Here is a 12,639-nt window from a genome sequence, read left to right on the forward strand (position 1 = left end):
ACGTGGGAGACTCTAAATATGTGTTATGGATTTGAATAGTGTGTTGGCAATACTTTTAGATGGTTATTAATGAAAATAACACCCTGTGTGTGCTGTTACTGTTAATCCTGGCTTCATTGATTACCATCTGTGTTATAGGATAGAATAGCAAAGGAATTAATGGTGATTAGAAACTGCTGTGGTCCGAGGGTTTGTTTGGAATGAAGTTAATTTTTTAGGAAAACAAATGAATTATGCTGAGGATACATGGGAGCCATTAGTAGGACATTAATACAGGGCATCTGCATCACCATTAAAACTAGGAGAGGATCCAAAACCTTTCCTGTCACCATAAATCCAGGCACGAATTGGGTGATGGGGTTGCATCTGCTGCTTTGAGGGAGAGAGGTGTTTGGATTTACAGTCCCACAGGCAGGGCAGTGATGGAGCAAGAAGATTTCACTTCCTTTGAAGTCTGATAAACCAAATCTCACATAATGGAAGGGAGTTTGAATGTGCTGTTTTCCAGTAAATACACTTGTCTGCTTTTTTTGGGGTGCTGTCTAGGAGTGGGACACAGGGGCTGGTAGAGAAGTTTTCTTTTTTAAACAGAAATTCTTGTTGCGTTCTCAATATTGCTCTGAAAAAGAAGAGGTCAGCCTTCAGGCACAGGTGTAACAAATAAAGCTATAGATGTGGAAAGCAGTTTCATATTTACATTTTGTGAGGCTTTTTCAGCCGAAACCAATATTCATTTATCATATTCATTATGCCTCTCTATCATTCACCTCGACCCTATATAATTATGTGTTTAATGATCTTTAACCTGCCCATGAACATAGCTTGCTGAAGCTTGACAATTGCAGTAAATTATCATTCATGTCTGGTAGAAGAGAGGAAATATTACTTGGGAAAAAATACTGTGCTATCTGACTCACAATTTAACTTCAGTTCTGTGATTTACTTTTAAAATAGATGGTGATATTTAATCCTAAATCTAAACAATAAAATTATTGTGAAAAACTGACTCTTCTATAGGTCATTTACTATAAAATTCAGAAATTAATGTGTAAGAACTTAAAAACCTAGAAAAGCTGTCTTAATCTGTCAGTCTGGATGCTCATCATAGAAAATACATATGACTTTAGTAAATGCCACATTTATGTCTTGTGTTTTATAAAAAAAAACAAAACAAAAAAAGGATTATCAGTTTTGCTACTATAAATCTTCTGGTAAACAATACTGATCTTCTATTCATCACTCAATTTCAACTTCAATATTATAAAATACTCCTGTCTCTTCTCCTCTGTTTAATGTCTAGCCCTTCATTTTATAGTGTTTCAAATAGCAACATCAAATTCTTTCTTTTGATACAACAGAATTTAACATATTTTAGGAAACAATTAATAGTAGTCATAGGCAACTTTTTTCATTTTAACTATTGGTATCTGAGTGGCACTGCAAAGGTTTTATAGCTCGGCATTAATATCCACCAGAACTGATTTATGAGCCATAACTGCTGTTGGATATTATGGGTAAAACCTGAAATTGTACTGGCAGCCTCTCCTGCTCACTAGCAAATCGAAAATGGGAGAATCTTCGAGCATTCTCAGATATCTGTGTAGATATCTAGTTTATACTGCCAGTGCCTTCTTAAAAATTCAGATTACAATCTTTCAGTATGTGGTTGGGTGAGCTGAGCTGGGTGAACCTTTGCTGAGCTGTGGCTGTCCAGACAATGCTGTGATATTACATCACTGTAATCCAGCCATGAATATCCTGCCAAAACCTTCATGTGCAATTTTAATAGGATATAGATTTATTCAGGGATCAAACAGATGCTTAAATTATAAACAATCCGTTTAAAACACAGATTCTGGATTGATCTTGACGGGCTCTGGGGTCATAAGAGTCATAAAGACAATAATCTTAAAGGCAAAAAAGAGTTGTAATAACTTTCTGAACAGACAAAACTGTGGTACCAACCAACAGGAGAGTTCCATAACTGAGTAAATGATGCTGATTGTTCTCAAGCAGGAATTGACAGCAGGTGCAAAAAGAAAAACAGATTGAATTTTTGGAAAAGGGGCTCATCTGTCACTTGACATCTCTGTGAACGTTCCTGTATGTATGTTAGAGTGAACTGGATGCAGTCACACATATTCACAGCTCAGGTGCTTTTAAAAAGCTGTTCACACAGTGGTGCTGTGATAAAACCTTGCCCAGCAAAACACGGGGGATGAAGTTACACCTCGTGCAGTTGGTGGGAGTGGTGCTGTTTCTGCAGAGCAGAGAATGCTCTGGTGGCCAGGATTTTGGGAGTGCAATAAACCAGAGCAACAGGAAGATCAGCCCTTTCTGCTCTTGTCCACTGGGCTCGTTGCAGCAACTCCAGATTCGAGTCTTCTGAGGCCTTGAGCAGCCGAGTTGCTGAGCGGGTGAGCTGCAGATACAACAGTGTGTGACCAGCTCTCTGCTGCAGGACCTGCAGAGCTACTGGTGGGATGACATGAGACTCTCCTTGTGCCTTGGCTGTAGCTGCTCTTACAAGGCTTTTTTTTTCCTCACCTACTTTAATATCCTAATGCAAGTTCTTATATCAAATGATGATGCTGCCCAGCCCTGGCAACCACTGCTATCAACTGAAGAGTAAAATGCATAACCAGCAACAATTTCTACTGAGCTGTCTGACAAAATGAGCAAACAGGAACAAGTCTGTTAGTGGTTGTTATGTTGCAACCTAAACAGGCTGTATTTCCTTCAGAATAACTTTTCTGAGACAGAGATAAATAATAATAGATGTAAATTACATTTGTAATGTCATGTTATTCGCTTCTTATTGATCATGTTGTTTGTGTTAGCCTTACTAGTAAATAGAATTTAAAACAATATTACTGTATATTTAAGTTATTATCCTATATTTTGAATGTGTTGACACTAGTACATATGGTCCACCAACTGACATGCTCACCTCACAACTTAAAAATTATTGGAGATAATCTGGAGATTATTGGAGATAATTTATTACTTGGCTCTGAGCCTACCAAAAAAAATTAATGGAAGTCCTTTGTCTCCAGGCTTTTAATGAATTAAAAAAATTCAAAGTAAAGAAGAAAACCTTTCTTATACTGATTCAGATTATTATAATCCTGCCTTGTTTTTTTGAAAACTACATACAAATGAAATGCAATTGTTTTTTCTAATGGGGCTTTTATGAGAATGGGAAGATGTGTGTAAGGGTTCTTTTCTTTTGATCACCTACTTTGAGAATAAAGATCTTAGAATCTTTTAAATTCTGCTAAGAGGTGAGTTAAGACACGGTGCTGAATTCCTGCCTGTTACAACATTCCATAGATGCCAGTGTTCAACCATTTTCAGTCACCTGGAAATAAGCTGAAAGTAATGTCTAAAAATAAGAAGCTTGATTAAAACATATATTATTGTTAACCCTTCACTCACCCTTTGATATAATAGGTTAAGGACATTTTGTACTTGTTCATTTTGGCTGATAATGGTTCTGAAGGCATTTACATTTTAGAACAGGAATTTAAAATATATATATAACAGCTGCTTTTTAAATAGAAAGTCTAATTATGCCTATGATTGCATTCACTTTTGATTAGTATGCATACAAATCTCTACTTTCCATGTGTATTCAAGCTGAGCTATGGATCACTGGTGCCAGGATTGAAGTACAAAGGAACAGCTTGACAAAATGTATGATTAGCCCAAAGTAAAAAAAAAAAAAAAAGTTAAAAAAAAAAAAATTCTGGGTATACAGTTTTTTGTCTCTAAAATAATTCTTTTCTCCCCTTTTAGTTACACACGGACCTGGACCCTGGCAGCAGCAAAATCAAGTATATTCTGTCAGGAGATGGAGCTGGAACAATCTTTGTGATCAACGACAAGACCGGAGACATTCACGCCATGAAAAGGCTGGACCGTGAGGAGAAGGCTGAGTACACTCTGACAGCCCAGGCAGTGGACAGGGACACAAACCAGCCCCTGGAGCCTCCCTCAGAATTCATTATTAAGGTCCAGGACATCAACGACAATCCCCCCGAGTTTGTGGATGGCCCGTACCACGCCACGGTCCCAGAAATGTCTCTCGTAGGTAGGTGTGTCTGAACACCAGCAGCCTCTGCTCGCTCCCATCTAATCCATGCCAGGACGCCGTGGAGTTGCTGATGAATAATAAGATATTTATTATGTTGTTAGCATTAATTTGCATGCTTTCAAATCTCCTCTTGGCCGAAGCTTTCCTCTGCAGCACAACAGTAGAGTCCCTTAGTAGTAAGCAAATGACTAACAGCTGTATTAATGTGTCTGTCTTTGTCCAACAACACTTTAATGGGCTAAATTTATATTTCCCTTATGACGCTGTAGTTGAGAGTGTTGTTGTTGAGAAGGATTTATCAAGATTTGCTCTGGCATGACACTCTAATCCTATTGATATTTTGTTGATGTTTAATTATCTGTTTGTGTGTTTTCATACACTTACAGTGTGTTGATACGAACTTATTTGTTTTCCTCTAAGTGCAACTGTAATCAGCAAAGACACTGAAATGAAAGATGCTGTGTCTGGGAATTGATGGTTAGACTGCAGAGTGGACTTAACCAATTAGCCATAGGATTTGCATGGATGATGGAAGGGGAAACAGAGAAAGCTGTGGAAAAAGATGGTGAAAAGGGAAATTAACTGTGTGAAAGCAGAAAAGTGAAAAGAGTAGAACATAATCTTCTTAATACATTTTACTTATATTTATTCATTTTGTCGGATTAGTGTGAATCTATTTCCTCGTGGATTAATATATTAGAATTTTTTTTGCATGGTTTGTCCCTTGTTCTGTGTTTGCAAATGTATAAGTATGTAGTTAGAGAGGTAGATACTGATGTACCCAGGTCCTGACTCCCCACCTACACACATTGAGGCAGGTGATTTTTAGCTCTTGCTGAAGCAAAAAGGGAAGCAAACCCATCAAACCAAAAGACTCAATTTAAGGGCAATATAAGAATTCAGCATAAGCAAAGACATCAAAATCTGCCCATGAAGCACAGGGGAAATTCTAATATATTTTAGTGTTAGGTTGAGGATAATGTGCTTTTCAGTGATTTGTCTACATCTGTCAAAGCAAGGTAACTGAAGGAGTGCCAAGGCGCTTTATAAAATAAAGCAGCACCCTATCACAAAGTTCCAAAACTACCCTTCTGTCTTATTTAGCTAAAAAGAGGAGGAATGTGAGAAGCCAGACCCGTCCCCTCTCTCACACCCAGCACAGTGAGCTGCAGAGTCATTTTCAATGACAGGAGTGGTGTGCTGACTACATGGTGATACCTGAGCCTTCATGTCTTTAATCAACCCTTCTCTAACATGTTTTCATATCTTGGTTGCATTGAATTGCTTGTTCTGAAGCTGATATGTGAATTTTCAAGCCTGCACATCAGTTCTTTTACTAAAACATAGGCTTAATTTGATTAGTTACTTTTAATTATACAGCAGCACAAACATAATATGGCCCTGCTTTCATAAGATATTTTTGTCAAGCTCTAGGTGAGAAAATGACTTAATTAAATAAAATAACGTAGAGTAAAAGAAAATAAAGAAAAAAAGCAGGAAGTGGGAGAAGGAAGAAGGAAAATTGAATGCTATTATTCTTCATATGAATGGTACTCTAGGAGAAAAGAAGATGAAGATATATGCAGACAAGAAAAGATGGTTTATGATCACAAAGCCTACTATAAAAATAATTTATATCTGTGCATATGAGCAATATTTATAATCTTTAATAAAGACATGGCCCTCATCCAAGGAGTATTCACTGTAAAGAAGAGGAGGGGGAAAAACAGCCAAAAACTTTGACAGGAAATTGGTCAGGAGATCAGATGAGTAAAAATCTAGGGAGTTGTTTGACTAAAGGTTTAAAAGGTGGTAAATACAATGAGATCAGGAGAGTAAAAGAATAAAAGATGAAACATTAGCAAAAGAGAGGGAAAGTGAAACAATTGAGAAAAAAGTTAGGGTGAAAGACGAGGGGAACATGTAAAGAAAGGTCATGGGAGATGAATTATAAGATAAAACTTAATCTGGGAAAGCTATAAATAGCTAAAAAGGTTGGCTCCTGGAGGATAATATTTCACCTGTTCCTCTGGTATATTGGGGGAAAGAGAAACAGTTCTTCATTGAACTGCCTCTGAAATCACTTGGTTCCACATTTTTATGTATTCTTAGGCTGTATGGCAGAGTTTTGTCCAACAGCAAGTTTGTTCTAACAACACAAATAGGGGTAGAAATTTGCAATAGATTATCTGAGAGGTCTGAGGTTTATTACTGTAACTATGCAAGTTTTGCTCATTTATCCCTTATGATCCCTAGACCTTCCATGTGTTTTATGTGACATTCCTAACTGTGAATGCTTTCAAGCTGTTTCTCTAAAGAAGCACAAACATACACTCCTACTCTTTTGTTGAGAAATGAAACCTAATTCTCTGCTGTTGCTTCAGAACTCAGAGAATGTTTCCTGTTGCATTACATGGGTCACGAATAGCTGTAAAATCTGTGCAGTACAGGCAGTGTCTTATTCTCTGATGGAACCAAATTTCAAGGCTGGGAAGTGGAAGATGAGAGTGTTACTGTTGCTGTTACTATTTCATTCTTCTTTCCTCTCTTGACCCACAGGTAGCAACACCAAGAGCTGTACTAAATGATTCTCCCTAAATTATTTTAACTTTCTTGAAGTTGTTTTAGTCCTCTTAAAATTACTTAACTCCTTCATGATGTTTATAAGAAAACTGTTTCCTTTCAGAGTTCAAGGAATTTTTATTATTTTTTCCCCCACCAGGAGTATTTCTCTTCCATTATCCACTTAGTTCACCTTAAAGAGATCTCCACCCACTGCCAACTGCAGCCTTGGCATTTGTACCACACAGGCAGTGCTCTTATTCAGGATAAAACAAAGTTCTCCTAAACCTTTTCTTTCCTCAAAATGCGTATATCAATTCTGCTCTGAAACACAAGAGGAACTCATATGCTATATATATATACAGCACTTATGTAATGAGGATGCAGTACAAGGCATTTTATTTTTGGATGTCTGTGGAAAGCAATTTCTAACATACAGATGAAGGCAATAACCTTCCATTGTTCTGTGCCACAGAGCTGAGGCTCTAACACAATGCAGGTTTTCTAATGGTTATGTTAGATCCAGTCTTATGTTCCTTGCTGGGAGAGGTGTATTGATGAAAGTCAGTGGTATTTTTGCATAAGTATGCAAAAGAACACAAACGATACACTGTGGGGATGTGAAAACTGGGTTCAAACTGATGGAGAGTAGGTTTAGATTGGATATTGTGAAGAAATTCTTGTCTGTGAGGGTGGTGAGGCCCTGGCACAGGTTGCCCAGAGAAGCTGTGGCTGCCCCTGGATCCCTGGAAGTGTCCAAGGCCAGGTTGGACGGGGCTTGGAGCAACCTGGGCTGGTGGAAGGTGTCCCTGCCCATGGCAGGGGGTGGGACTGGATGGTCTTTAAGGTCTCTCCCAACCCAAACCATTCCATAATTCTATGATTCACCTCAGTGTCTGTGCCAGCATTCCATGTGTGATGTGTAGAGGTGTGTGTGTGGCCGTGGGTGAGATCAGTGCTGAGATCAGCACACAGGCACAGCCACCATCTGCCCTGGTTGAGTGTCACTCTGTGTTTCGGTGATCTCTGGAAAATCCTGCTTCCCTGCTAAAACAAAAGGATTTGCATGGCTTTCCTGCCACTGCTGGGAGCAAAGATGATTAGTATTACCCTGTGTTATCTGTGGTGGGAATGATGCTCACTTTTCAGCTGCCTTCACAGCACACACACCCACACACGCACCGAGTGCTGCACCGCGTCACTGGGCTCGGAGTTATTTTGAAATAATTTATTTCTCTCTTTGAGGAAAGAGAGCTGCACATTCTAGAAAAAAAAAAAAAAACAAAACACAACAAACCCACCAAATTTTGAGAACTAAATTGAATTTTCCCTTATTTTGTCTTTGTGATTTTTTTTTTAATGTAATTCCTACATAATCTACCATGGTAAGCCTTGTTCCCCAACACCAAAAAAGATGAATTTGCTTGTGAAAGCTAATAGTGTATATGGAGAATATGTTCTTTGCTGAAACTGTGCACTTTAATCTCTTAATTCTGATAGTAAGTATCTTAAGGAATTAAAGAACAAAAAGTGAAATCTGTGGAATCACTTAATTGTGACAGTATTGCATTTCACAAATAGGAAATAAATTAATTTGTCTGTAAACCTTGTTTAATCACTTTTAAATGTAAAAGGCCACACTGGGTTAAAAACCCAGTTAAAACCTTAAAAAAAAAAAAAAAGATCTATCTAAGCTTCTGGAAGGAAGAATGCCATGACTCTTTTTTTTTCTCCCCATTTTTCTGTGAGCTCTGTATCTATGCCTGCAAAGAAGACAGACAGAATATTATGTAAATGAATGAGCAAACTTAGAAGATCCACAAGGGTAATTGGAACTAGTCCTGTAACTAATTGAAGAAAAAAGAAAAAGAAAGAAAAGAGGAAAAAAAAAGATAAAACCACGCCCTCCCTGAGTATGTTCTGTTTCTGTATTACCTGCTCAGCCACACACAGACTCATGAGTTCCCCAAAACACGCTGCAGAGGTGGTAATGGCAGCCAAAGTGGATATTGTCTCCCAACAGTTTAGTTTCAGGATCCTTTTTTTTTCAGGAGAGAGATGAGGAGTGAAATTTCCTGATTTCCTTCTTAGCGGAGCCAGGAGTGTTTAGACAGCGAGTGTCATGTTGAAAGACAGGAGACGACGGAACCAGAGTGACAAACGTGTTGGTGAAATAAAAAAAGGACACAGATGGAAAAAGAACAAAAGACATAAGGGAAGAGAATTCTCTCATAGTTTGCCTGAATTAAGGTAAACAGACAAACTTTAATAATCTCCAAATATTAAGGATTCTCCTGGCAGTCATAAGAAAACCCATCTTAAAATGCATGCAGTGGAATTCAGTCTATTATTGGTCTAAAAATGCTCTTGCCTTTAACACTGTAAAATAATAACCATGTGAAAAAGCTTAGAACAATAATATTTTTGTCCTTAAATGCTTCCATGAAAACTACTTACTAGGGGGAAAAGGTCTTTACTGGCAATGAGAAAATGGCTTTTAGTTGAGTCAGAATATCAATTTTCAGTGTTGGCACAAGCACATCTACTCAGGAGTGTTTTCCTTTGAATCGAGGTTTGCCCTTGATTGCACCACTGCAGATAAGAAATTGTACCATTTTTATACTTTTTCTCAAAAGCAGAGCTCTTTAGCATAGCCAGGTGTAGTAGGAGCACGCTGTACACAGTGCAGCTTTGTTTTCCACTTCTCCCAAAGATATCAGTTCTCTCCCAGTCACAAATCGTTTGCAAAAGGGCAAAATCTGCTGCACATGAAATCAGCGTTCCACGTCTGATATGAATAGTGATAAAATAACTTGACAAATTAGAAAGTTGTGATAAAAACCTGACCTGAAATGTTATCAAGATCAACCACACTGTCTTACTGGGGTTTTTTTCCTGTGTATTCATTGATTTTTAAGGCACTGAGCATGACTGTTAAATCAATGATAGTTTGTGACAAAATTGTGGAGTAAAATGACTGCATTACTGGGGTCAACTACAAATTAGCCCAAAGGGTAAATGCAAAGGCAGTGCAAAAGCTAAGGGAAAAAAACAGCAGATGTTGTAAAATATGGCAATAATGTAACAGCTGTTAAAAAACAAGTATATTTTCATGTTGTCTTGTTCCTCTACTTGTTCATCTTGTGCATAATCACATTCCCTAGCTGTGGTACTGTTGAGCATTTAACGTGAGAGATTTATTTAGTGAGCACGTATGGGTTTAAAATCATCATACAGAACCTTGAGGAACTGGGAAGGATATATTCAACATGTCAACATATTCAATATGTCTGCTCCCTAATCTGACTTGCTCCTGAGCCTTGAAAAAATGTACTTCTGAGTATGTACTGTTATATTTGTACTTTTCCTTTCTCATGGGGTCTGATTAAAAATGTCATTATCTTTCTACATTGTTCTTAAATGATCATTAATGATCTTAGATGATCGCTGTGAGCTTGAGGGCCATGGATGAAATCAATATTGGTCTTTATAAGCTGACCCTTAAGTTGTGCCCACCTGTATAATCCTGAGTGTGCTGGTTGACTGACAGCACAAAACTGCCAAAATCAGTGGGATTGCCCAAAAGAGTTCATACCAGTGGCAGCAGGTACTTGAATGTTCAGGTTCTGAAGGCACTGCCTGGTTCTTAGAAGCAAGTCCTACCCTACCTGTACAAAGTATGGAGCTATTGATGTGTGCTGGTTCCTTACACAAATGCTGCCTGTCTTTCTCTCCATTCCATGGCAGCAATTTGTCACAGATTTTCCAGTTTTTGCACACAAGCATTCCTTTTGCACGAAGGAAGTTGTGCAGATGACACCTAGTGAAGATAAACTCCAAAGGAAAAATCCTCTTACATCAGACTTGGAGTCACAGTTCCCTGTGGAGTTCCATCCAGAGGAACACATCTTCCTATGATGTTCCTGTTTCAAGGACGAGGACAGACAGACAGACACACACAGCTTGTGTTGATCACATGATGGCAGAGCAGAGAAAACTTTGGCAGTTTTAGGTACAGGCTTCTCTAGTCCTACTGTTTTTTTCCCAGATGATTCCTGCCTCATAGCCACAAACATCTTGTTCTTGTTGCAGACATTCTGCTTCTGAAATCCTTTGGGGTTGCTTCCATTTGTACATATCAAACACATCATTGTGTTCTGTGACTGTGTGAAATTAAGTCTGACTCAGGGTTCTGATACATTCTCTTTTGCTTACAAGTTTAAATCTCCTCTTCGTGTGGATTTTTCACCATTTTGCTGAATTTCAAATTTTGAAGAAAAAAAGGTGTTTCAAACAGTGGTAGGGGTTGAAAGTGTGCCATCTCATTTTTTCCAAACATCTTGGCTTGTGGCATGAGCCCATTTGCTTGCCAGGGGATGATGCCTAAGTGGAAAACTGACAGATGAGAGCAAGCAGAGCAGCACAGATTCCTGCCAGACTAAGGCTCTATGAGATGCCACACAACTGGTCTGGAGCATATTCTCACTTTTTTCAACCACAGAAAAAGTGGACAAGCTCTAACCCTGAGGCAGAAACTTCTAGGTCAGAAAATTAAATTCGGTGTGGTTATATTTGCACAGAAACTTGTATTAATATGACTTCTTGCACTCTGTTAACACAAAGACTAGACTTTAGAGCATGGGGACCAATATTCCATTTAAAACTCTTAATTCAGGTGACCTTTGTTAGGTGTCTCTCTTTGAGGGACACACTTGATATTTGGCAAAATGAGATTTGGGTGTGATTCAGGCACTGGTCATTCCCCACCTGCCCCAAATTGATACCTCTGTCTTCGTTCAGCTACTGAATCTGCAGCACTTGATGTTCCTCCCTGAATACAGCCCAGCAGTTGTCCCTGGAGCTGCTGTCACAGGGCTTCCTCGGGAATTCAGTGCTGGAGATTCCACTGTGCCCCTTCCCTGGGGCTCAAACGGGCTCTGCTCTGTCATATGTTGACTCTGCAGCAGCCTGAGGGCACAATATTTCAGAGTCTGCTCTTCCACCCTGGATTACAGTTGGTGTCATTGTGGGCTTCCCTCCCCCAGACAAAGCCAGCAGAGTGTCCTGGCTGGGAGGTGACACCAGCCCTTCTCTGTTCTCACCGCAGACAGTCACAACTGAAAGCATTTCTGCAGTAAACAGCCAGGGCTGCTTTATTATTTATTTATATTTTTTTACAATACACCTGAGCCTAACCTGAAACTTTCATTGAAATCAACAAGACTTATGGTTCCTTTTTTTTTTCCTCCTGCTTGGTAATATACTGTACAGTGATCATCCAATTTTACTGCCTTTACCTGGGGACCTTGCAGAACGAATGCTGATGAAATGGTCAATTGATTAGAGACAAGCAGTCTTTCAAAAAGTCCTGAAGAGTAGCTATTTCCCACTTCTCTCACAAATATCAATTAATATTCTATAGAGAGGGTGATATATAAAGGGAGGATAAAAAAAACAGCATGAAAGGAAAACATAATTCTTTAAGCCAAACATAAAATATATTTTACCCTTCTACTGTTGCCTGTGATGTTCCAGACAGTGTACTAATCCTAACAAACAGCCACCCAGGGGAATTTATAAAGGAATACCTGCAGGCTCTCTAATGGCACCATCTCATAAGTTGTAGCAAAAAAGAACTGCCAGCCTTAAAATGGAAAAGGCAGTGTCCTTTCTTGTTAGACCCACACAAGGTAAACCCAAGCAACATCAGCAAGGATAATTGCCAGAGAGGAGTCTACATCCTAAAATCTGAATTTACATACTCCTCAGGTAAGATACTTTTTTTTTTTTCAAAAAATCACATAAAAAGGTGGCTTCGCAGTTCCAAAACAATTAAGTTTATGCACAAAAAATTGAACACTGTGCAGCTGATTAGATTTCCCAGCCCTGCCTTCCCCAGCCCCCATTATGACCCTGTGGTGCCCACCCTGCCAGCTCTCTCTGTTGGCACGGGATGGACAGACAGTGCCTTTCTCCCAGGC

At 38.9% G+C, this 12,639-nt stretch overlaps 1 protein-coding gene across 3 annotated transcripts in view; it reads left to right on the forward strand.

Moving 5' to 3' along the window:
* CDH8 (cadherin 8) overlaps positions 1-12,639 on the forward strand; it is a 154,430-nt gene that overhangs the window by 53,698 nt on the left and 88,093 nt on the right. For all 3 annotated transcript variants that reach the window (XM_027663736.1, XM_027663734.1, XM_027663735.1), the window contains one exon: positions 3,799-4,093. In XM_027663736.1, coding sequence (XP_027519537.1) covers positions 3,799-4,093 — 295 coding nt within the window. The remainder of the gene's footprint in view (positions 1-3,798; positions 4,094-12,639) is intronic.

Source organism: Corapipo altera, unplaced genomic scaffold (genome assembly GCF_003945725.1).
Source record: "Corapipo altera isolate COAL_440 unplaced genomic scaffold, ASM394572v1 140b, whole genome shotgun sequence".
Classification (NCBI taxonomy): domain Eukaryota; kingdom Metazoa; phylum Chordata; class Aves; order Passeriformes; family Pipridae; genus Corapipo; species Corapipo altera.